At 48.8% G+C, this 22,982-nt stretch overlaps 1 protein-coding gene across 3 annotated transcripts in view; it reads right to left on the bottom strand.

Annotated features, from left to right (window-relative positions):
* The window catches only part of CABIN1 (calcineurin binding protein 1), a 150,684-nt gene that overhangs the window by 8,718 nt on the left and 118,984 nt on the right, over window positions 1-22,982 (bottom strand). For 2 of the 3 annotated variants that reach the window (XM_081966173.1, XM_081966174.1), the window contains exons 25-31: window positions 21,982-22,160; window positions 14,938-15,120; window positions 14,426-14,727; window positions 8,776-8,889; window positions 5,220-5,383; window positions 1,058-1,154; window positions 337-984 (exon numbers count right to left, since the gene is read on the bottom strand). In XM_081966173.1, coding sequence (XP_081822299.1) covers window positions 337-984; window positions 1,058-1,154; window positions 5,220-5,383; window positions 8,776-8,889; window positions 14,426-14,727; window positions 14,938-15,120; window positions 21,982-22,160 — 1,687 coding nt within the window. The remainder of the gene's footprint in view (window positions 1-336; window positions 985-1,057; window positions 1,155-5,219; window positions 5,384-8,775; window positions 8,890-14,425; window positions 14,728-14,937; window positions 15,121-21,981; window positions 22,161-22,982) is intronic. The other variant, XM_081966175.1, reaches the window with a different exon arrangement.

Below are 22,982 nucleotides of genomic sequence, written 5' to 3'. Positions count from 1 at the left end.
AAAGGATGGGCTTGCCTCTGAGACAATCCCTCTGGGAACAGACGGTCCTTTTCATTGCTGGCTATGTTGCTTCCTTTTTGAAATGGTTTTTGTTTCAGTAGGGACAGTGCGTGCTCATTTTATTTAAGGACAATTTGGGTCATTGATTTTTAAACGTAAGCTTTTGCGAAGTACCCTGGGGTGAAATTAGTAAGAATTTGCAGAGTGGGCCTTTGCTGCTTCTCTTGGTCAATGGGCGAGGTTTCCCTCTTCTCACCCATCCCTGAATGCCAAGAGGGAAATGAGCCCAGCTGTGGGTGCCATTGCAAACCAGCACCGTATTAGCCTTTGACTCACTTGCTTAATGAGCATGTAGGTCTCAGACATGATCTTCTCAATTTTGCCTAAATCGTAGGTCATGACCTTCTGCCCTTGCTGCCACACGCGGTAGGCATCCAGAAGGAGGGTCTTCCCAGACTCCGTGTCCCCGGCCAGCTTCCTCTTCCGGTTGGGCTTCTGGCTGGTCTCCTCTGTGGGGCCGGCCTGGCCTGGGGCCTTTCCTGCCTCCAGCTGCTGGTGCTTGGAGCTGATGCTTAAGTCCTCCAGAGACAGTTCTGCCGTGGTCCGGCTCTCGGGGGCTTTGTCCTTGCAGACCTTGCCAGAGGGCACCTGGGCTGGCTCAGGATACAGAGAGGAGGCCTCCATTGTTTCAGGCTCAGCAGCAAAGTGGTCGCACTCCATGGGCTCGGCAGGACCCGACGGAGACACCTCTTTGTTTTTTTTTTCTGGCTTGCCTTCGCCTGGCTCCATGGCAGAGAGAGGCTGGTTCTGGCCCTCTTCTTGGGCCACATCCTCAGTGCCATAAGATGCCCCCTCCCCACCAGGCAAGGCTGCCTTTGGGGGCAGGGTTTCCTGACCATCCTCCGCACTTGCCTTGTGAAAGACATCAGTAGTCATTCTTGGCTCCAAAATGTCACAGCCCTGGCTGCTTTGATCTTCTGAGACCTTCAAGGCAAAGAGAGTTAGCTGGTTAAATTTCCATGAGAGTCTGCAATGTGGGTGGCGTGGGAAGACTTACCTCGGTGAGCTCATGCAACATGTCCTCTAGCACCATCACGGTGAGAACAAAGGCCCGCTGGGCAAGAACCTGGCGATCCGCATCCCGCAAGTATTTCCTGTAGTAGGGAAAGGAGGAGCCGTACAGGTTAGATGCAAAAACTGCCCATCATTTCAAGGAAATCCAAGCCTCCCGCCACACTGCACCATCCTGTTCTCCCAGGCCCGCCTTACAGGGCAGTGGCTACTCAGATTCAGTCGTGCGTGGAGTAAAACTTTCCATAATTGTCTCTCCGGTGAGACTTTCCATCCTTAGCCACAGGCCCACTTATGGGGTTGCCTGACTGAAGTTAAAACCACACGACTCTAAATGGCAACAGAGCCTGGAAGTCTAAAAGCCTTGAAGGAACAATTTCTGGCCTCCTCTCATCTGAAGAACAGGATGGCCAATGGAGGATCATTCATGTTCCCCTTTCTGGAACTGGCATTGTCAGAATTTTATGATGAAACTTTGCCCTGACTACAGGACATGATCCCTTGACAGGGCTCCATTTCTATACTTAAAAAAAATCTTTATGCTATCAACTTGCAAAGGCTGCTAACACACACTTTCCTCTGATCCAACTGCCCCACTTTTCCCCAAAGAAAGTTTCAGTCCAGCCAGTGTCATTTATTCAAAATTCTTTTGACAACTTGGAGAAAGTGCCAGTAGCGTCAAGAGTCTCACATGAACCCTGTCTGACAAACCATCGCCGAGACCCTTTTTGGATCAGAACCCCACCTGGAGGGGGGGGGCGAAGTAGGGGCAGGGTCTCATCAGACCCTGGGGGAGGCAACAGGTCCCTCGGAGATTTGCCCTCTGAATTGGAGTAAGGGCAGCAGCATGGAAACATGGCTGCACAAGAAGCTGACTTCCAGCCAAAGCAACTGAGGGTGAGGAAGAGATGAAAGACCAGTAAGAAAATTCATCTAACCCACAGCCATAAATCAAAACTTGGAAAAGGCAAAGAATCTTGAGCATAAATAATATTGATGGTCAGATCGGGATTTTTGTAAAAAGAAAGAAAGAAAGAAAGAAAGAAAGAAAGAAAGAAAGAAAGAAAGAAAGAAAGAAAGAGAAAATGGAGGGTTGAAACACTACCCCCCCCCAAAGCCATTTGTTTGAAACAATTCAGACAGAAAGGGAGAAAGCAGAGAAGTGACAAACCCACTCAAATACTAACTCTAAATTTGGTTTTCGACTTGAAAAGATTGTGTTTTTAAAGGAGTCTAAGAACATCAAGTTTTGCTTCGTTCGAGTGTCTTTTAACTAACATTATCTTAAGCAACCCCAATTAATGAGGGATGGAATGCAACAAGGGAGAAAGATCAAGAAAAAAGCACTATCTCCTCACTGACAACTGATAACCTAATCTTGCCTGTGTGGGAAATTCTAATTAACCAACCACCATAAATCAGAACTTGGAAAAGCAGGAGACGAAGAAGAAACATACCTGAGTTTTGGCTGTATGCAAGCTTGTTCCAATTAATATATTTTGAGCAGCTATAACCAATGAGAGGTGAAAAGTAGCAAGGAAAAAAAATAACAAAATCAAGAACTGGGAAATACAAAGTTTTTTTCCTCCTTTTGTTTCTGCAAACGATTAAGATGGCTCCATCTTCTCTTCCATTTTCACAGTAGTGGAATTAACTAAATTTAAGGTGCACCAGAATCTCGAAATAAGATTTGTATAACTAACTGCAATTTTGGAACAGGACATTAAGGAAGAACAAAAGACCAAGATGGCTCCCGTCTCTCTTCCCCACAGCAGCTGAAGTAGATAAATTCAAGGTGGACCAGAACTCTGAAATAAGAACTGTATAACTAACTAAATCAAACCTAAATAGAATTCTGAACCCAGAGGAGCAGGTATTTAAACAAGAAGGCAAAGAAGAAGGGGGGAAAGATAATGAAGGGGTAGAAACGGTGGGAAATAAAAAGCAGACAAACAACTCCATTGGGCTGGCAGTGATATAGGGAAAATTGTAAAAGGGGGGTGTCCCAACAAAAGGGAATAAAAAGCAGATAAAAGATGTTTAGGAGGTTGACAGTGGCATAAGGAAAATTGAAGTAGGGCGTTATGCCCCAACAAAGAGAAATATAAAAGATGGCTTGGGGAAAATTAAAGAGGGTGGACGTGTCAAAACAAAGAAAAGGGAGAAGGCAAGAAAAGAGAAGTGGGACAAAAGACTTACTAGGAAAAAATCAAACAATTAGAAATTGTTATATGGAGAACTATAAAGCTGAGATATGTGCTTTACTCCTAAACATGACAATAAAACCAAGTTGTTAACTGTTTGAATATGATAATGGAAAGAGAATTAAATAAAGGTTAAAATATATGGAATATGGACAAATATGAAACTGTTATGGGGAGATTGTAAAGCAGAGGTCTGTGACTCACTTTTATACATAATTAAACTGAGTTGCTAATTGATAGAATATGACAATAGGAGGACAATTAAGCATGGGTTAAAATATATGAAACAGGGACATATATAGAACTTTTAAGATGATGAACAAAGTGAGATGTGTACCGCTTGTTATTCTATATAGTAGATTAAGGGAATTGTAATGAACATTTGAACAGTAAGGATTGCCATTCATAGGCAATTAAGGATAACCTAATCCAAGATATGGAAAAATTGGAGAGGGAACATGAAATATACTTACAATGGGAAACTATTGAGATTTAAAGACAGAATCACAAATTGGGGGCGTGTAAGGATGTATAATTATATAATGATGAGAATAGCTGGGAATTGTAACCAGGTCTACATCTCAACCAAAATTAGGCTGGTGTGTGTGTGTGTGTGTTTAAAAGCACAATGACTATATATGTATACTTTTTTGTTCTATTTTTTTTTAAAGGAGGAAGATATATGTTAAAATTAAATATATATATTGAAAAGGAATTATAAATACCATCAACATAAAATGGAGCTTGCTCAGAAGCTGAAATACATCAAGTAAATGAGATGAAGAGTGGGAAATAGAGGAGAGGGAGGGAAGAAGAGAGGGATAGGAGAGAGGGCAGGGGGGGTGGGAAGAAGAGAGAAAGGAGGAGTGGAAAGGGGAGAGAAGAGGAGAGAGGAAGGGGAAGTAGAGAAGAGAAGGATGTCAAGAGGTAAGAAAGGAGGTAAGAAAGGAGGTAGGGAGGGGGAGGAGAGAGGGAGAAGAAAATGATGGATAAAGCACAAATATGGTGTATGGAGAGCAGAAGAGCCAATAATTGTTTTTGAGAGTTGATGGTAAGACGAATTGATGCAAACATTTAATAATACAATATGATGTTTGCTATGTTATAGTATACATGTTGTTATGAAAATGAAAAAAAAAAACTTTATATATACAGTGTGGCAAAAAAGTATTTAGTCAGCCACCAATTGTGCAAGTTCTCCCACTTAAAAAGATGAGAGAGGCCTGTAATTGTCATCATAGGTAGACCTCAACTATGAGAGACAAAATGAGAAAACAAATCCAGACAATCACATTGGCTGATTTGGAACGAATTTATTTGCAAATTATGGTGGAAAATAAGTATTTGGTCAATATCAAAAGTTCATCTCAATACTTCGTTATATATCCTTTGTTGGCAATGACAGAGGTCAAACGTTTCGTGTGAGTCTTCACAAGGTTGGCACACACTGTTGCTGGTATGTTGGCCCATTCCTCCATGCAGATCTCCTCTAGAGCAGTGATGTTTTGGTGGCTTTTTAAGTGGGAGAACTTGCACAATTGGTGGCTGACTAAATACTTTTTTGCCCCAGTGTGTGTGTGTGTGTGTGTGTGTGTCTATACACACACACACACACACACACACAACTCCTTAATCAGAGGGAGAAACAAGATAACTGGGTGAAACACAAAAGCCTTTGGGTGTACCAGGCTCTGATCTCTGGGTTTGTTTGGGGTTTTTGGGGGCTTCTTTGGGGTTCCTAGCCAAAAAGATCGACTTGCAGCTCAGGAAGGCAGAGGTGAGACAAGGAAAGCCATCCTTGGTTTTGTAAATGCTACCAAGAAGGGCTTCCCTTCCCTTCCTGTGGGGGTAAGCCCTCTGGGACTAGGGAGGCCATTTGCCCAAGGAGAAACACCCCCTCCCCCATCAACAAAGCCCGGGGAGTTCCCCTCTTCCCCCACTCACTTTCCCTGGTCAGGGGTCCTCTGCAGCATAGAGGAGATTTTCAGCAAGGTGGGGTAATCTTTGAGCTGGGACAGCACCTTCAGCAGCAGAACAATGGAGCGGTTCATATGAGAGGCGAAGCTACCAGGACGGTCAATTTCATCCACAGGGATGCGCCATATTCCCTGCACAGAAAGCAAGAGGAGACAGTCACTAAGGGGGCATGCTCTTCCCCCTTTGCCTCCTGCCTCTTGGCTTCCCCATCCAGTCTCTAGCTGCGGCTCAGGCGGCCGCTGAGAAAACATGGTCACTGCTAATTGTCTTACCCAGCACAAGGCCTGGGTGCTTGCAGAAAGCCTGGTTTGAACTCAGCTACTCAAGCTTAAAGAGATAAAGGCAGGGAACTTCTCTGAGTATTTGGGTTATCCTGGCTAACTGTGGCCAGTTGTGGAAGAAACAGCTAAGAGAGACTACCAGCTAAGCAGCTGCTACCAATCCCGGGGAAGACCAGGGCCAGGCCTGCCTAAAGCTAATTCAGGGGACCTAACGGAGGGACTGGTCCTGCATCCAGAGTGGGAAATGGGCAGCGGAGGATCCAAAGGAGGCCGGGCGTCCTTCAGAGGCTCCCGGGAGGCTTTGGAAGGGCCGCGGTTGCCTTTGAGGGTCTCTTAAGGGCCAGGAGACGATTCAGCTCCAAGCATGGAAAGGGCTCGGTCTCCTGGAGCGCCCCCAGCCCTCTCTCCACCCCCGGGGCCCCTTCGTCCTGCGGGCCACTCGACTTCCGGGCACTGAAATCCGGCGTGGCCGTGAAAAAGGCTCGGGGAGGCCCGAGTGGGGGTCGCCGAGAAGCGCCCGCCGCTCGGAATTCGAAGCGGAGCAGCCCAGGAAGGAAGCGAGCGCGGCGGGGGCGAGGCCGGCCTATTGGTCCTTCAGCTGCCGCCGCCGCCAAGCCCCCTCCCCTCCCGGCCGCTCACCATTTCGGAGGGAGGCGAAGGGCGCCCCGCGAAGAGCGGCCGGGCGAGGGGCTGTTGGGGCACCGCCTCCACTACTGCGGCCGTTTCCGGGCAGCGCCCGTGCGTGGCTCCGCGGCCTCGCCCTGACTCGCCCCGCGCCGCCCTTTGCCGGACTGTGGCCGCCTCTTTCCGCGCCCGGCTCGGCCCGCGAACTAGGCTCCCCGGCCCGCCCAGGCCCCTCCTGCGCACCGCCTACCTCCCGGCGGAGCCGCCAAGACCCGCCGCGCTGCCCCCGCAGGAGCCGAAGGAGAGCGGCGCTGCGCTCCGTCTGCCCGCCGCTGCAACGCCACCGCGTCCTCCCGCTCCGCCTGGAGCGCCCCGGGGAGCCGGCGCCTTCCCGAAGCCCCCGGTGCGCCTCCCGCCCCCGCGGCACCTGCTTCCCTTCAGTGGAGCCTTTCCCCGCTGCCCTTCGAGCTCTTCCTCGGGAGGAAGGCAGGAGGCCAGCACGGAGAGCCTCACTTGACTGAGGCCGACCCAGGGGCAGCTGCAGTCGGGCCGCCCTCGCTACCAGTTTCTCGCCCCAAACCGAGCCCAGAGACCCCACAGCGCACAAGCGCCGCGGGCGGGACTCGAGGGGAGAAGCTGCCCCTCATCTCGCCGACCCAAGAGCGCGTTCAGGCAGGGAAGAGGCGCTTCCAGAGGAGCGAGCGGCCAGGCTCCTCCAGCCCCAAAGCTTCTTGGCGTGCAATCCTAAGGGAGCGCCGGGAGGAAGCTCCCACTCAGAGAGAGGGGCTGAGCAGGGGCTCCTCTGCAGACACATCTCCCCCCCCCCCCCGCATTCCTGGACTTACAAGCTAAGGCCCTGACCCTATTATACCCCCTTATATCTGGAGTTTGTTCTGAGGGGTCCCAAAGGCCTCTCAGAGAGAGACGGGGGCCACCGTCGTGAAAGAAGACGGGATGCACCTCTTGATCCTGAAGGGAAACGTGACGCATCATCTGGATGCTGATGGGACTCGGTCACACCCCGCTAGCCCAGACTGGGGGCCTGTGGAAATCCTAAGAGGGTGCCTGAAGGTTGCTGGAGTCAGGACAGGGAGAAGTGAGCCAGAGGGGAGCGCTCTTCGTCCATAAGCACTTGGGACCCAGGCTTGGTGCTTCCCTTGGGCAAGCCACTCTGCCAGTGGGGAGCGTCCAACTGGACACCGGACTCCTGTCTGAGCAGCAGAGGGGGAGGGGAACATTGCTCATCTTTGGCCAAAGCGCTGGCTATGCCCTCGTTTGGACAGGGAGCCCCGGTGATCTCCATTCATCCCCTTATCACCAGGCAACTGCAGGGTTTAAGTTGCTACTCACACAAAAAAAGTAAAGTCACTTTCCAAGACTGGGAAGCAGCTATAATAACTGGTGGAGTAAAGCCATCAAAAGCCCTGGAGAGCTTTTTCTTTTGCAGTTCAATTGAGAGAGAACAATTAATCAGTGGAACAACTTCCTTTCAGAAGTTGTTAGCACTGCTCATCCAACTTACATCTGTGACAGTATCCCCATATGGTCGTGTGATTACGATTTGGGAACTACTGGTAGTATAGGTGGCACCTGGCTCAACAGTAACTGTGAGAGGGATCTTGGGAGTCCTAGTGGACAATCACTTAAATACGAGCCAGCAGTATGTGGCAGCAGCCAAAAAAAGCCAGTGCAATGATAGGCTGCATCAACAGAGGGATAGAATCAAGATCACGTGAAGTATTAATACCACTTTATAAGGCCTTGGTAAGACCATACTTGGAATTCTGAATTCAGTTTTGGTCACCATGATTTTAAAAAGATGTCGAGACTCTGGAAAGAGTGCAGAGAAGGCTCCTGTGTGGCTTTCCGGTGTTCTAACACGTATTGTAGAAATACAATTACGCATTTCCATACATTTTGTTTCCTGGAAAATATCATTATCCTTATGCTCCATTCTCACATTTTGTAACCAGGACCAATTGAGAAGTAAGCAAGAAAGCTTCCCAGTTTTTGGCATTTTCCGGACGCATCTGCAGCTCCCCTTCCATGCGACTGAAAAGTCGCCCTGTCTATACTAACACCCTGTCTATACTCATCTAAAGGGCAAAGGTCCACGAGAGGGTATAAACCCTAAAGAGTCCCAAAGGGTAAAAGTGGAAATGCAGCTCCTGCCTCTCGCTGGTCTGTGTAACCGGACAGAAACCTCCTGTGCCACAAAGTCACAAAGCCACAACTCTCCTCCCACAATGGCATTTTTAGGAACCAGCCAATTCAGGTCAACTGCTCTCAAGGCCATGACTTGGAGGGCATCCTCTTTGCTCTCCATGGAAGGGGCTGAAATGCTTCCAAATTCCTGCCATTAATTCATTTGTAGTAGGGAGGTATGAAATGCCTTGTTCTGGGGGACACAAACACAGGTGCTGCTCTGCTCAGCCACGTCACAGGCTGGACAAAACTGCTCAAGGCTCTCCCCAGAGCTGCACGTGGGGCTCTCCAGGATGGAGCGGTCTTGCTGGGTCCTGGCCTGCCTGCCTAGAATCTTCCCTGAGGCAAATGAAACCAGCAACTGGGGAGAGCCAGAGGAAGCCCCCTGTTTGCAGCCCAGGCAGCCCACTTACGTTGAAGAAGTTGGTCTTGTTCCTCTCGCAGAAGAGACCCTGTGCTGGCATGTGCCTCAGCTGCTGCCAGGGGAAACTGCTGCCTAGCAGCACATCGCGCGCCCACGGCAGATTCTATATAGGACAGAGTGCAAGAAAAGAACAAATTGGTTGGCAGGAAGGAGAAGCTGCTGCAGCCCCTCTTTCCACCCCTCCCTCCTTCAAAACTCTCCAAGGTGCCACCTCTCGATTCCCGTTTCCGGGCAAAGCTGAAAGGCCAGGTGGGGGGATGGGAACGGTAAAGGGGGCTCCCGGGGACAAAATTCAGTCTTCAGAACCATAGATCTCATTCCTCATTGAGAGAGCTGGGTAGAGCACAGCCTCCATCACCTCCAGGTGTCCCAAAGACACACTCCGCACCCTCAGTCCTGCTTCTGGCTGCTAAGAGGAAGGCGGGTTTTCATCCCTCCCACAACAAACGTCTTCCCTCCCTGTTATCTGGTACAGAAGGTCCCTGCTTGGAAGGCCAGACGTGGGGGCAGGGGTAACGTGGGGAAGCTGCTTCATATTCTGTGATGGGCCCAGCCTCTCTTGTGGTGCATGTGCCAGGCTGGGCACTACCTTCTTTTGTGCCCTGGAGAGTACAGAGGGACGCAAGGTGTCCACAGCTCTCTCTTCTTGGCCCAATAATGGTTTTAGTTAAGGTGGCCAGCAATAGGGATGGGGGAGTCAGTATGTGGGACTCTTTACAGAAAGAGCAACTCTGCACGGGTGCTAAGCCTCCTGTTGCTGGGAAGGCACCTCACCCAGGCGGTCTGAATCTTCATGCTTGAGATGGTCAGGCTCACCCTTGATTTACTGGGTTAGCTCTCTTTCCATACATTGCTACCTAAGTATGAGACTCCTGGTACATTTTAAAATTAAAACCCATCTTTTATTCAAGAGCAAGGCAACCCTGATTGGAAAAAGCTTTTCCTTACCCGCTGAAAGGAAGAAAAACATCCAAATAAACTGATGAAGCTTTGTCAAACATCGGCTGGTATGTATGTCAGAAGCAAAGCCAGGCTTCCCAGGCATCTTTTATAACTATTTCCCTTTGAGATTAGATTTCTAGTCCTTAAAAGGCAATTGCAAGTTAATAATCATCCACTAGCAGACTCCCAGAGGCCTGGGAGCAGGAAGTTGGCAGGGGGGCTTTGCTGGCTCCCCTCCACTGGCACAACTGCCCTGCACGTTGCTGCCCTTCACAGACTCCACAAGACCCCCCCCCCCCACTTTGTTTTGGAGCTGAATCCAACTCTGTTACCAAGGTTCCCTCTGCAGGTGGAGCCCTCCAAGGTCCTTGTATATGTCCATGGGTCCTGGCCTGTTCTCCTGTGCGCTGCTTGGAGAATCCAAGCATGGGTTAACTTTGTCCATTAGCCTAGAGACTGGGTTATGAAATTGTTGGCCATGCCTCCTGTAACTGGATCCCATCTTAACAGAAACAAGAGATAAACGCAAGGTTCTCCCATCTACCAATAGGCGTTATGATAGAAAGCACCAGCCTTATTTCAGGAGGCAGCCCTTTCGGGCCAGATTCTGGGTTCACAGAAGCACCTTATGTTCCCTAGTATAATAGGCCATACACACAGGGGCAGGACAGGTCTTAGGACCGGTCAGGGGTCCGGGACAGGAATAGACAACAGAACCAGCAGCAGTCACAGGCCCGGTGGCCATTTCGTGGCGCCAACAACCGGTCTTTTCGCCGGTATAGGTGACTCCCAAAGGGATGGGCCTATTGGCGGGCAGTTGTCAGCCTTCGCAAGCCAATAGGCAGAAACTACCTCAGACGCTTGGGTTGTGCAGACCGTGAGGCTAAGCCTCACGCTAGAGTTTCTCTCCACCCCCCCGAGACGTTTCATTAAGTGCCCCGTCCCCAGGTGTCAGGTAAAACAAGGTCTCATGAACCAGGAGATCCAACACCTGTTATCCATCGATGCCATAGAACTAGTGCCCCAGGGACAGGAAAGGCTAGGGTTCTACTCAATCTTGTTCCTAATCCCCAAGTCCTCAGGAGAATGGAGAGCCATTTTAGAGATTTAGCCATTTAAAGAGATTGAATCTGTACATCAAATACCAAAGATTCAAGATGCAGTCCCTCAAGAGCGTACCGACCTGCATCAGACAAGGCCACCTGATCACATCATAAAGGAAGCCAATCTACATGTGCCCATACATATGCACACAGGAAATTCCTGAGGTTCCACTTTGCAGGCCGCCATTTTCAATACAAGGCTCTGCCATTCGGCCTCTCATGGGCCCCGCGCACCTTTACCAAAGTATTGGCAGCCATAGCTGCATATCTACGCTCCCTACTGGTCAGAGTAAATTGTTATCTCGACAATGTCTTGATTCTCTCCTCATCGAGCCCCCAGGCAGTTCAAGATCTTCAAACGACTATCGACACTCTGTAGAGCCACTCTGTACGGGTTTGTGCTGAATTTTCTGAAAAGCCACCTTCAGCCAACAATGAGACTTCTACATCTTGGGACTCTAATAGACTCTGTCACATGCGAGGTGGCATTATCTCCGGAGCGGCGCAGCAGCATCCTGTTGCTGATGAGTCACATTCAAAGTCAGAGACTAATACCGCTAGCTGGGCTTTCCCAGCTTCTGGGAAAAATGATTTGGTGCAAAGACATTGTCCCCTGGTTGCGTTTCCATGCTCGTCCCCTCCAGTGGTTCCTTCTCCCGTTCCAGAGGGCACAAACCAGCCACTCTCAGGTCAAGGTGCGAATTTCACCCAAGGTGTACACATCACTCCAATGGTGAAAGGCCTCCAATCTGAGCCCGGGGTCCCTCTTCAAGGAGCCGGACCGGTTTGTGGCAACGACCGATGCAAGCCTGTACGGATGGGGGGCGCACTCACTCGACCAGGTGGCCCAGGGTCGTTGGACTCCACAGGAGCTCAGGAACAGCATCAACTGGCTGGAGCTACGTGCCATCCATTTGGCACTTCTTGACTTTCAGGAACTTGGTCAGGGCCAGCCATGTGCTGGTCCTCACTGACAATGTGGCCTCCAAGGCGCACGTCAACCGCCAGGGAGGCATATGGTCCAAGTCACTGATGTTGGAAGCGGAAAGACTCCACTGTTGGGCGGAGAGACATCTTCTACTAATACGAGCGGAACATATCTCGGGGACCGCAAAAGTCCAAGCGGACTGGCTGAGTAGGGAAACGGTGGATCAGACAGAGTGGAGTCTATCCCTGGCCCTGTTCCAGGAGCTATCCCTCAGATTTGGCCACCCAGACGTGGACCTCTTTGCGCAACCCCACAACACTCACCTCCCGCGCTTCTTTGTGAGATTCCAAGTACCGGGGGCGGACGGCATAGATGCACTGCGCAGCCCCTGGCCCTACTTTATGCGTTTCCGCCTCTTCCACTAATCCCGCATGTCATTCGGAAAATACTGGTGGACAAGCCTGGATTTGCTACTTCTGCCCCAACGTCTGCAACGTCTAGCCCAGCTACACGGTCAAAGATAACAGAACTGATGCAACCCAAGACTACAGAGATAGACTTTCAACAAATGCTTCAACAAATTCTACAGGGCCAGGAGGAAATTAAGAAACAGTTAAGGGAAATGAAAGATGAAATTAAACAGAACCAAGCCCAAATCTTTAAGAACTCACAGAGACTGGACCTTGTGGAGGGTGGGGTGGCGGAGGCGAGGGGGGGGGGTAGAGGCTTTACAGAAGGGGAACAAAGAACTTGACATCCAACAAATGAGAGACATTGAGAGAATGTCCTTTTATCTTAGATTTCAAAATGTAATAGAAGCAGATGGGGAAAACATAAGGGACATTATGACTAATATTCTAGCTGAATACATACACAAAGATAAACAGCAGATGGAATGGGAGATAGACCTAGCTTATAGAGTGAATTCAGCATATGCCAGAACACATAATGTACCCAGGGAGGTTCACATTAAATTCCTTAGGAAAACCACAAGAGATGAAATTCTGGGTGTGCAAAGGGGGCAAACATTGACATACTGTGACAGGGAGATAACCATTCTAAAGCAGATTCCCAAAAAAATTAGGGAAAAAAGGAAAAATTATTCGCAATTGGCGAATAAATTATACCAGAAGGGGGTGTGGTTTAGATGGTTGATGCCTGAAGGTATGCTGATATTTTGGGAGGAGACAAGAATCAGAATTAATACACCCATAGAGGCACAGGCCTTTATGGAAAAAAATAAAGCCAACCTAGAAAAAACAGAAGACACCACAACGGTCACGCAGGACACGGGAGGGGCCGGAGCTCTGCCAGCGGGGGGTGAAGGGGCAACACCAAGAAAGCTCAGATCACAAAAATAAATAAGAAAACCACAATGTTATAAACAGACCGAAAGTAAAAACGAATTTATAACTAGACTATATATTATAATTATATAAATTGATTGAAAATTATTCTTTCTAGAATTAAGATGCTGACTTTTTATGATTATGTATTAAGATTTGATATTTTGATGTAATCTAGGAGTTTGGAGGGAGGGGGCGTCTGCCGCATTTGCAACTGCCAAAATTTGTAATTCCACCTACCCTTTTCCACATAAATGTTTTTAAAAAAACCAATAAAACTTTTTGAAAAAAAAAAAAAAGGAAAATACTGGTGGAACGGGTAGAGGTCTGCTAGTCGTCCTGATATGGCCACGGCGTCCCTGGTACGCCGACCTACTAAATCTGTCTATCTCTCACCCTTGGAGAATACCGAACGATCAGATCTCTCTCTCCCAGGGGCGCTATATTATCCGAGCCCCCAAGACTTACAATTAGCCGTGTGGCACTTGAAAGGGAGACCTTGATCAAACAAAAGTTTTCGGCTAAGGTCATAAAAACGATCCAGGCGGCTTGACGTCTGTCCACAACACGAATCTACGAGGCCACCTGGAGAGCCTTCTGCGAGTGGGCCCGCAGAGCCAACATTGATCCCGTCGCCCTTTGTCAGATATTATAAATTAGATGTGTTTGGGCGGCGGGTCCTTCAGAGGGTTCTAACGGCATCTCAGACCCCTGACCAACCTGGCTCCTGCCCTTGAACTCTATTGCTTTGGGATTCTCCAAGCAGCACATAGGAAAACGTCGCCCCGAGTCCCTTTGCGGAGAGGGGGCGACTGATAAATCGAAATAAATAAATAAATAAAATAAATAAATAAATAAATAAATAAAATAAAATAAATAAATAAATAAATAAATAAAACGACCATTGACTTACCTGAATGGTCCTTCTATGTGTGCTGTGGGGAGAATCCACCCCACCCTCGCTTCAGCTGGTCCAGGGAGATTCGGGATGTGAGACCTTTCTTGATTTGTCAGACTATTTCATTTGTCGGACTACCTCATTTGCATTCTGAATTGATAACAAAATCTACATCCCTTAATTCGGCTGAGCCTTCATACAAAACTGAACCCTTCCAGTCACAGGAGGCATGGCCAACAATTTCATAACTCAGTCTCTAGGCTAATGGACAAAGTTAACCCATGCTTGGATTCTCCTCGCAGCGCACATAGAAGGACCGTTCAGGTAAGTCAACGGTCGTTTTCTCCTTCTGTGAAAGGCTAATTGTTTTGGCCTTTTCTCCCCACCCTTACATTTGCAGACACCCCCCTCCCCCCCGCTACCTTATGGGTGGGGCTGCAGGCATAGAGGCAGGCCAGACGGTAGAGACTCTTGTAGTGCTGGGGGAAGCGGCTGAGGCAGAGATGGAAGGCAGCAATGCAGTGCTCGGTCAGAAAAGTGCGCTGCTCCTCCAGGTCTGTGGGGAGGCCCTGGGCAAACTGGCTGGTGCAGAGGAGCTCCGTTGGTCTCTTCGGGTCCCCCTGGGAGAGGGGGGGAGCAGAGAACTTGCAAGGTCCCTGGGGAGGGGGCTTCTGCTCCGCAGCACGGCAGGCGTCAGGGCTGCCCAGAGGGTCTTCCGGCTTCCCTACAGGGGCCAAAAATCGGCAACATCACCCTCCCTTTGATCCAGCTCACCCAAATCCCCAACCGCCCTGTAGGTAGGCAGAAGGAGAGCTGAGAGGCACCCCCAGCCCCAGCTTTGCCTTTTCACTTCTGGCAGTAGAAGCCCAGGAAGGAGCCTCAGGCTTTCCTTCCCTGGCATGAGGCCCGAAGGCTACAGCCTTGCTCAACTTACCCCTCTCCTCTGTGGGTACCAGGCTCTCTTTCCCAAGTGCTGTGGCATCCGAGCAGGAAGCCAAGGGCCTCCCCTCGGGAAAAGTCTTCTTGTTGCTGTCCGGGAGGCTGGCAAGCTCCATAAAGGTGTCCTGGGTGGAATTGGAGTCGGAAAGCCCCACCGCCATGCTGTCCTGACTCCTGTCTACACAGGAGAAACAGGGAGACAAATGAGACAGGGCTTTGACAGCAACCCCCCTCCCTTTCCCGACAGCGGCTTCTGTCACCCCCCCCCCACCTCCATTTCAGTATTTGGTTTCTAGTAAGCACAAAGTGCAACACATCCACTCATTTGTTTCACCATGCAGGTTCTCCTCTTACAGCCCACTAACATTCCTTCCTTTTGTATATCAATTTAAAATATTCAGTGGAAGTAATTGTAGCTGCAGGGATATTTTAAAGCTCTTAGCGTTCAGGTGACTATGGCAATCTGTTGCAACAAAGCCAAAGGCCTTGGCTCCTTAAATATGGAAGCAGCTATTGCATTACAAGCGTTTGGGGAAGATGCTCCTTTTTATCAGATATCTTATCCTCAATTAGTAAACTAAATAAAGACATGCACAGTATAGCAAGCAATGAGAGTGACATTTAATACTTACAAGGAAATGATTATAATGAAAGGGTAAATTGAGAACTCATCTGAGGATGGCTGAGAAGCTACAGAATGGGGGGGGGGGGAATCGTCCTGACAAACCAGAGAAATTGTAAATGCTGACATTCAGAAGCAAAAGACAACCTGGGTGTGCTAAACTGGCTCTGGAAAAGCTGAGCCCACCAAGCAGACCTCTTCTCCCTCCACCACGCCACCCTCAATAAGCAGTTGTAACCCAAAATGTCTAACAAATCTTCCTAGCATTTTAATGAATAATTCTTAGTTTTCAAAGGGCTAAAGAAGGTCTAAGATTAGGTTCCCCTCCCACAAAGAATAGTGAAAACACAAACATCTGCAAGGCTGCCCAGTTATTGGCAATCAGGTACGAACAAGCAGATCCATACCGGAAGAGTTCAGTTAGCTGGTTTCCTGCTCATCCCTCTAACATTGGAGAAGACTGACAGTTTGCACGTGGGTAAGACTAGGTAAGGTTCAAGCATTCAAGGAGGGCCAGACTTCGTCCTCTTGTGCCTATGTAGGGACTTCAGACTAATTCCCCATTTGACTCTTCCTCCTGGTCTGGCTACCCTCCCTCCTACATTGCCTGACAAAAATCTCCCAAAAGAATCTTAAATGCAGGATAGTAAGAAGGAAGCAATACTGATGCTTGTCAATGATGACATAAGGGGAAATTTTGCAGCAACAGCTGACTGCAAGCTACTTTTTATTCTTTTTTTGGCAAGGTTCTTCAGGGAAACGATCATTTTTAGTTGTGGCTGGACCAAACACACACATAGTGTTCATACACAGATATGAACAGGAGTATTTTCCCCATAAATTATCTTTCTTGGTGAAAATTCATTCGGTCTGTTCTGACACTAGGAAACTAAAGATTGGCTGTGTTTGCCCAGAAAGTATTAGGGAATGGGAGGAGGGTCCCAGGGCAGGATGTCTCCTTGCAAGGGCCAGAGGCAGCAATTCTCTAGGAAACTCACCTACACACCTGTAATTCAGCCCTGAACATAGGCAGGAAACATCCTAAGTCATTTTTCATCTTTAGGGAAAGCAACTTTTATTCTGAATTCTGGCTCCTTGATTTAGCTCCTATCAATCTTTTAGTAATTGGAGGGGCAGGTATCAATACCCAACCTAAGCCACTTGAGATGGCCTCAAGGGGGGCATGGAAAGTGTTCTTATGCAGAACCTGCCCTCCAGCGAAGGGCCCGGGACTTCTATGGCCAATATGGGCGCTTCTTCTGCAAGATTGGAGGATGGTGTTTTGGAAATTAACTGCTATATTGAAACAGATATATAGATGTTTGGCTGGATTTAGACTTGTCCAACCTTTTTAGGAATGGAGGGGGAAATTAGACAGAAAGGCTGCCTGGAACGCTTGGAGGGAGGGGTGAAAAAGCAATCCAACCCCAGAGGAGAAACCCAATCCAGTCCAACACAGGATAGAGCCCATATTAAGGGACGAAATCTTACTTTTTAGTCACAATCACATTCACAATTCATCAAATTGCTGCCACAAGAATTAAAAACTAGGGGAAATGGATTTGGCAGCCGGTTGTAAGACAAAATAACACTTCTGCTCAGAATTAAATGGCAGATTTCGGCAGACCTCAACTTATTCTGTCATTTTTGACAACTGCTGATCCAGTTATGATGTATATCTTTTATTTCCTATGAGTCAGGAAAGTGGAAGTGATGAAGCTAATTGTCTGCTTTGGCTCTGCCATTTCTTGCTTGATCAGAGGAGGAAAGGGTCATTAAGAAACAGGGAAATTGTAAGTGGTCAGCTGGTTCTGGTGGAGCTGTGTGGTGAAAAGCACTTCCTATAAGAAGGAATCCTCTACTACCCTCTAAAGCCAGTTGCTCCCTCCAGCTCCTCAGAGTGCAGTGCCAGGAAATGAAACCCAGGGGAAAGGCTTCATCCCTCTGAAATTTGCATACAAACAGAAAGCTTTGTATATAGACATTAGGAAATATTACAAAAGCGTTCATCGAAGCATCAAAGAATGAAAGCAGAGAAATTTATATTAACATAAGATAGCAACTACAATCTTTAGGAGAAGTTGTTGAGATAGTATCAGGTCCCTAGAAAATTAGGAAACCAAGAGGTGACATGGCCGAGCACCATGGGATCAACATCATCTACTCCTAAATCATGGGTCAGATAGAAAAGATCACTAAATATAGAAGTTGCTTTTTCTGCCTAGTCAATTTGAATGTTACTGGGTTCACAGGCCTATCACTATACCAGCAAGGTGGACCCTGGCACTAGATTAGAGACCCACCAATCCTATAGGTTGGTGCCTGCAAAGTGTTGGTATTTTTGCACATCCTCCCTGTGTGTGGGCTGATTTCCAAGGATTCCCTTTAAGGATCTCTCTTCATCCTGCAGGGAAAATGCCCAAACGTTTTAGAGTCCCAGAGGACAGTTATTTAAGAGGACAGTCTTCCATCTGTTTAAAATATATACATTGCCAGTTGTACTGAACAATGTTATATGAGCCTCATATTGTGGCAGAAATCCCCAAGTCCTCCCTGCGGTGAAACTGTGTGAGCAACATGGAAATGCCATGAGAAGGGCACCATGGAATGACTTCCTGCAGAGGAAAGCTCCTGTACACAGGATCATTTATTGAATGCTTTGTTATGTGTTTGATTTTATTTATGATGTCTTTTCTGTCAGTGGCTATAATACAGTTTTGACATGATGTCAGTTTGGGGGCAGGCATTGCCTCCCCCAATGGAGCAAAGACAAATAGCTGTTCCGGCCCTGCCCGGCCCCCTGATTCAGCCATGGTGGGCTCTTTCCAGGTGAAGAATGGGACAAAAGCATCTGACTGCCCAACAGAAAAAGATAGTCAAAATACTCAGGCTTTAGGCCATCCTGATCTGGACCCATCGGTCTCAGTTCTTCAATTTTGGGGCACCAAGACTGAATGTCTAATTTTGACTCAGCTTCAAGGTTTCCTGAAGCAGATTGCCACACCCATTTTCAATACAATGGCAGGCCCGCTTCGGAAATGAGTCAGGCATGGTCATCTTAGGGCAGCGTTTCTCAACCATGGCAATTTGAAGATGGGTGGACTTCAACTCCCAGAATCCCCATGCTAGCAAAGCCCATTTTCAAACTGCCAAAGTTGAGAAAGGCCGCCTTAGGGGATGCTCTGCAGTGAGGGGGATGGTATTAGTTCTGCAAATGGACTTGTCTGTTACCCACAAACAGTCTTTTTTCCAGAAAATGTAATTAACTTATGCATATTCAAAACAGCTGCTCAGGAAAAGAATAAACAGAAATGGATTCAGCAGAAAAGCGAGAGGAGGCCCAAGTCTACCCAGCCATCGTCAAGCCAATGCAGGTTGCAGCAGCTGAACCTAGAAGGCTGTTGCCACTGTGGGCTTTTCCAACATTTGCACAGCCAAATCATCAGTTGCAGCTGCGATGTCCAAGCAAGCCGTGATGGGCAACAAGCAGGTACGAAAAGTCTATGAATCATTTTTAACAGGGTTAGGGCAACACAGGCAATATTGGCTACAAAAGCATTAATATACAAAAACAGCAGAAAGGAACAAAAACAGCCATGATTGAGAGAACAAAGGCACAGAGTGACAAGAATGACACTGGCTTCCCTTCCACCCCTTTAAGGCCCAGGGAAGCAGGATCCTGCTGGCTGATGAAGGCAGCTGGACAGCATAGCAGCCGGGGGAAAGCGGGCAAATGTTAGGTGTGGCCGTGGTTAACCAATTTCAATTTAGACACTTCCCATTCCTTTCTACGGAACGGACTACGCTGATCAAAGACAGGCCCAAGATATGCCTTTCTTTAGCATTTAACACGTTCAATCAGAGGTGCTTTCTCTAGTTGTCTTGTCTCATTCTGCCGAAATAACAGGCAGGCTTTCTTTCATGCTCTCTGGCTGCATCACTGAAAATCCAATGCAAATGCGGCCAAGTCAAGCTGCTTCTGTCCGCAGGAGTCCATTTCCGACCTTAACCATGGGGCTGGGCTGGCAAGACAGTGATTTCCCTAAAGCCCTACGGTTGGTCTGAGTCACAATCAGAATGAGGGAGAGAAGCCAAATCTTGTGGACATCGCCATAAAGAACAGACTGGTCTGAGAATCAGAGCCTCTCCATGTTCCAACCAGGGGGGGGGGGGGGGCATTGCAGAGGCAACAGTAAGAGGGATCCCCCCCCTTTTGCAGGCCTCCCTATTCTCCTTAAGGATTTAAAGGCACTGAAATGATTCTTGGCATTACCAGATGATTCTGCCCATCCCTCTGAACGTTTCAGCCTCATTTTCTGAAGCTCTTAAGCTGATGTATCACATTTGATCTGTTTAGTTGAAAACCGTTAACTGAAATCCTGACGCCATAGAAATGGCTTAAGGCACTTATATTTATTAGTAAGCCATTAGGCCTGCTAGGAACCCACTGCTGAGGGGACTGGCTTACAGGGCAATGGACAGTAACGCCATGAAACAACCAAGTCCACTTTTTCAGCTGGCTGATGGCCATGGGAGTTGAGGGCCATTTAATTGAGGCAGAAAGTTCCTTGCTGAGGGTGACCAGACGGAGCTCAAGACCTCTGACTCAGGTGAAGCCGTGGGGTGCTGAGTCCTGTCTACAGCCCGTCCTGGGTTGGATAAGACAAGAAACAGGCTTTCGTTCTGTCTTCTGGCTGCACACAAACCCCATTTGGACTGCAGGCTACGTGTGGTCAGTCCTTAGTGGGCTTTCTCTGACTTCCAGGAGCACATTTCCATCCTTCATTTCTATGGAGTCCCTGGCACACTTTCATCTCTCTCTCAGCGCAACCTACACCATAAAACTTTCATGGGGGAAAATGAGAGGAGTGCTCTGTATATCTTGGTGAACTACAGCACAAAATACAGTAGATGAATCTAACTGTAATGTTCTCGAGACCAGACCTCCCCACCCCAGGCCTCTCTGCTCCTATAAAGGCCCAGCTGAGAGAAACAGCCTCAGGCACCCCTCACGGGGCCCAGGGCTCCTAATGATCTTCTACAACTGCATTTTATCTTTTATGGCCAACTGAAACATGGCTTGGTTATCAGGATTTCTCTTGACTCCCTGTCTCCCAACTGTGGCAGTTTCACCCCTGAGACTTCTCCTCTGGCCCTGCTCGGAGGGTTCCCCGAGGGCACCCCTGGAAAACTCTGCCTTGAGTTAAAGCGGTCACTCATTTGTCGTTCCGCCTAGCATGAGCCACTGGGATTTAAGGAGTTATAGCCCATCCTTTCAAATAGTGCAATAGAGACAGATCATGTTCCAGAAGAGAAGGCTTCTCAGAAAAAGAGTTTTATGGGGCGACCATGGAGAAAGGAATGAGAAAATAAGTAGACGGTGGCAAAAGTGCCAAGAAAACAATGCTGAAGCTCCTCGCAAAGGGAAGCGGAGCAGGGGATGCATTATAGTGAATGGGCCCAGGTCCACCAAGGTCAAATGTCCAGCTCTCTGGGCCAAATTATTCCAAAAGGCTGAGATGGGATCGGTCACCCAGATCCTCATGGGGAATATTTGCAAGAAGGTTCCTAAATCCTCCATCTCTCATTAGTATCGTCTCCAGTTATGATGAACGCCAAGAATGAACAATTTGGAAGCAATCTCTGCAACCAAAGACAGGAAGGGAGCCTGCTTCTTGATTGACAGGAAAGGCTACATCTGCATGCTGAGCCTTAAGCCCTGCTTGGCCTACAGAGGTCAGGAAACAGCCTGGCGGTGGTGAGGCTGTTTTTGCATTCTCCAGATAAGGAAAGCAGCGGAATCCACCCAAAATCCAACTGAAGCCCCACAAAGAAAGCAGGCGGATGTTAAGCAGAGGCTACTTCCCGTCTACTCTTTTGGAGCATTTTGGAAGACTGGAGAGCAGCTCTGTGGCAGACTCCTCCTACGCTCCCTTCCATCTTCCTGGCAGAGATGGCAGAGTTTTCTGTGACAGAGGCGGACCCTTGCAAGGCTACCTGGTGGATCAGGGCCCATCCCAATAGGCAACCACTTCCCATCCAGCTGCAGCAGAACAACCCATTTGATGTGGTACTAAGCTGGCCCGTGAGAAGAAAGGGACGGTGTGGACTGGGTGCCCATGCCGTGACACCCGGGAATCCTGGGAGTTGAAGTCCTATCCTCTGCGGGGCGCTCAGGACGAGGAAAGAGGTTGGGACTTTTGAAGGGCCTGGGACCTCAGGAAAGCGCATTGACTAGACCCACCTGTGGTTTAGGCCAGAGGGGAGGTGGTGGCAAACTGAAGGGGTTAATGAATGACAATATTGCCCGTGTTACCCTGGACCCCTCGCCCACCTGGAAGCCGCCAATTGAGCCCACCCGCCCGCCAGGAGTCCAGCACCTCCAAGTGCCGACAGTATTGAGAACAGGGACTGTACCATCCGGTGTTGCCTGCTGATGGCTTTTTTTACATTTGACGTAATCGTGGTCAACTGGAGTGGCTGTGTAGGGTGGGGAAGTCAGACCTGGACCAGAGGAAGAGAGCAGGGAAGTCCCGGGGCCTGGCAGAGTTCCTGCAGAAGAATGCGAGTCCTCGTCTGCCATGCAAAGCTTTTCCCTGGGGGAAGAAGAGGAGGAGACCATGAAGAGCGGAAAGGCCCTCAATAGCTCTGGGGGCGGGGGTGAGCATGCACTCTGGGCCTGGCACAGGACCACCGTCACCACTGGACAGGTTGACAGAACCCGATGCAAACATCCGGATTCTCCCTTCTTAATGCTCTTTCTCGTTTCCACATCCTACAAGGCTACTCCCCTTCCCTCCTGCTGCCCACAGGTCCCTCTGACTGCCCCGCACCCACTTTCTGGCTTCTGCCAAGGAAATGCACCCAAATGTTTATAGCCCTCGCCCACCCCACCCCCAACCCACACAATCAATCATCACTCATCGGCTACTTCCTCCTTCTTCATTTCCCTCAGCCAAAGACCAGGACTGGCAGCTTCTTCAGGTGCCCTTCTAACTAACGCAGAGTTTGGAAATTTTGGGGGTGGCAGACACCAGGCAGCTACATTTGTGATGTTGCTGATGCCATTGCAGGAGGTCTGCCTAGGCGGCTATTGGGGGGAAAGTGCTACTTTCTTGTAACTCAATGCCCTTTTCCTAATTCAAAATGCAGGTAGTTCTCAATTTAGGACGACAGTTGAGCCCAAAATATCTGTTGCTAAGCAAGACAGTTAAGTGAATTTTGCTCCAGTTTATGGCCTTTCTTGCCAGAGTTGTTAAGTGAATCACTGCAGTTAAGTCAGTCACACGCTGGAGCATTGAAGGGTTGTGCAGTTGTGGTGAACTGGGCGTGGATTGCTCACTCCTTCGTGAGGCCACCTGTGCTGTGATTGGTTGCCGTGGGTGTGGAGGGGGGGTTCCCTTTCCCACCGCCTTTTT

The sequence above is a fragment of the Natrix helvetica genome (genome assembly GCF_964273705.1).
Source record: "Natrix helvetica genome assembly, chromosome: 14".
Classification (NCBI taxonomy): Eukaryota; Metazoa; Chordata; class Lepidosauria; order Squamata; family Natricidae; genus Natrix; species Natrix helvetica.
This window is presented reverse-complemented; position numbering and strand designations above follow the sequence as displayed.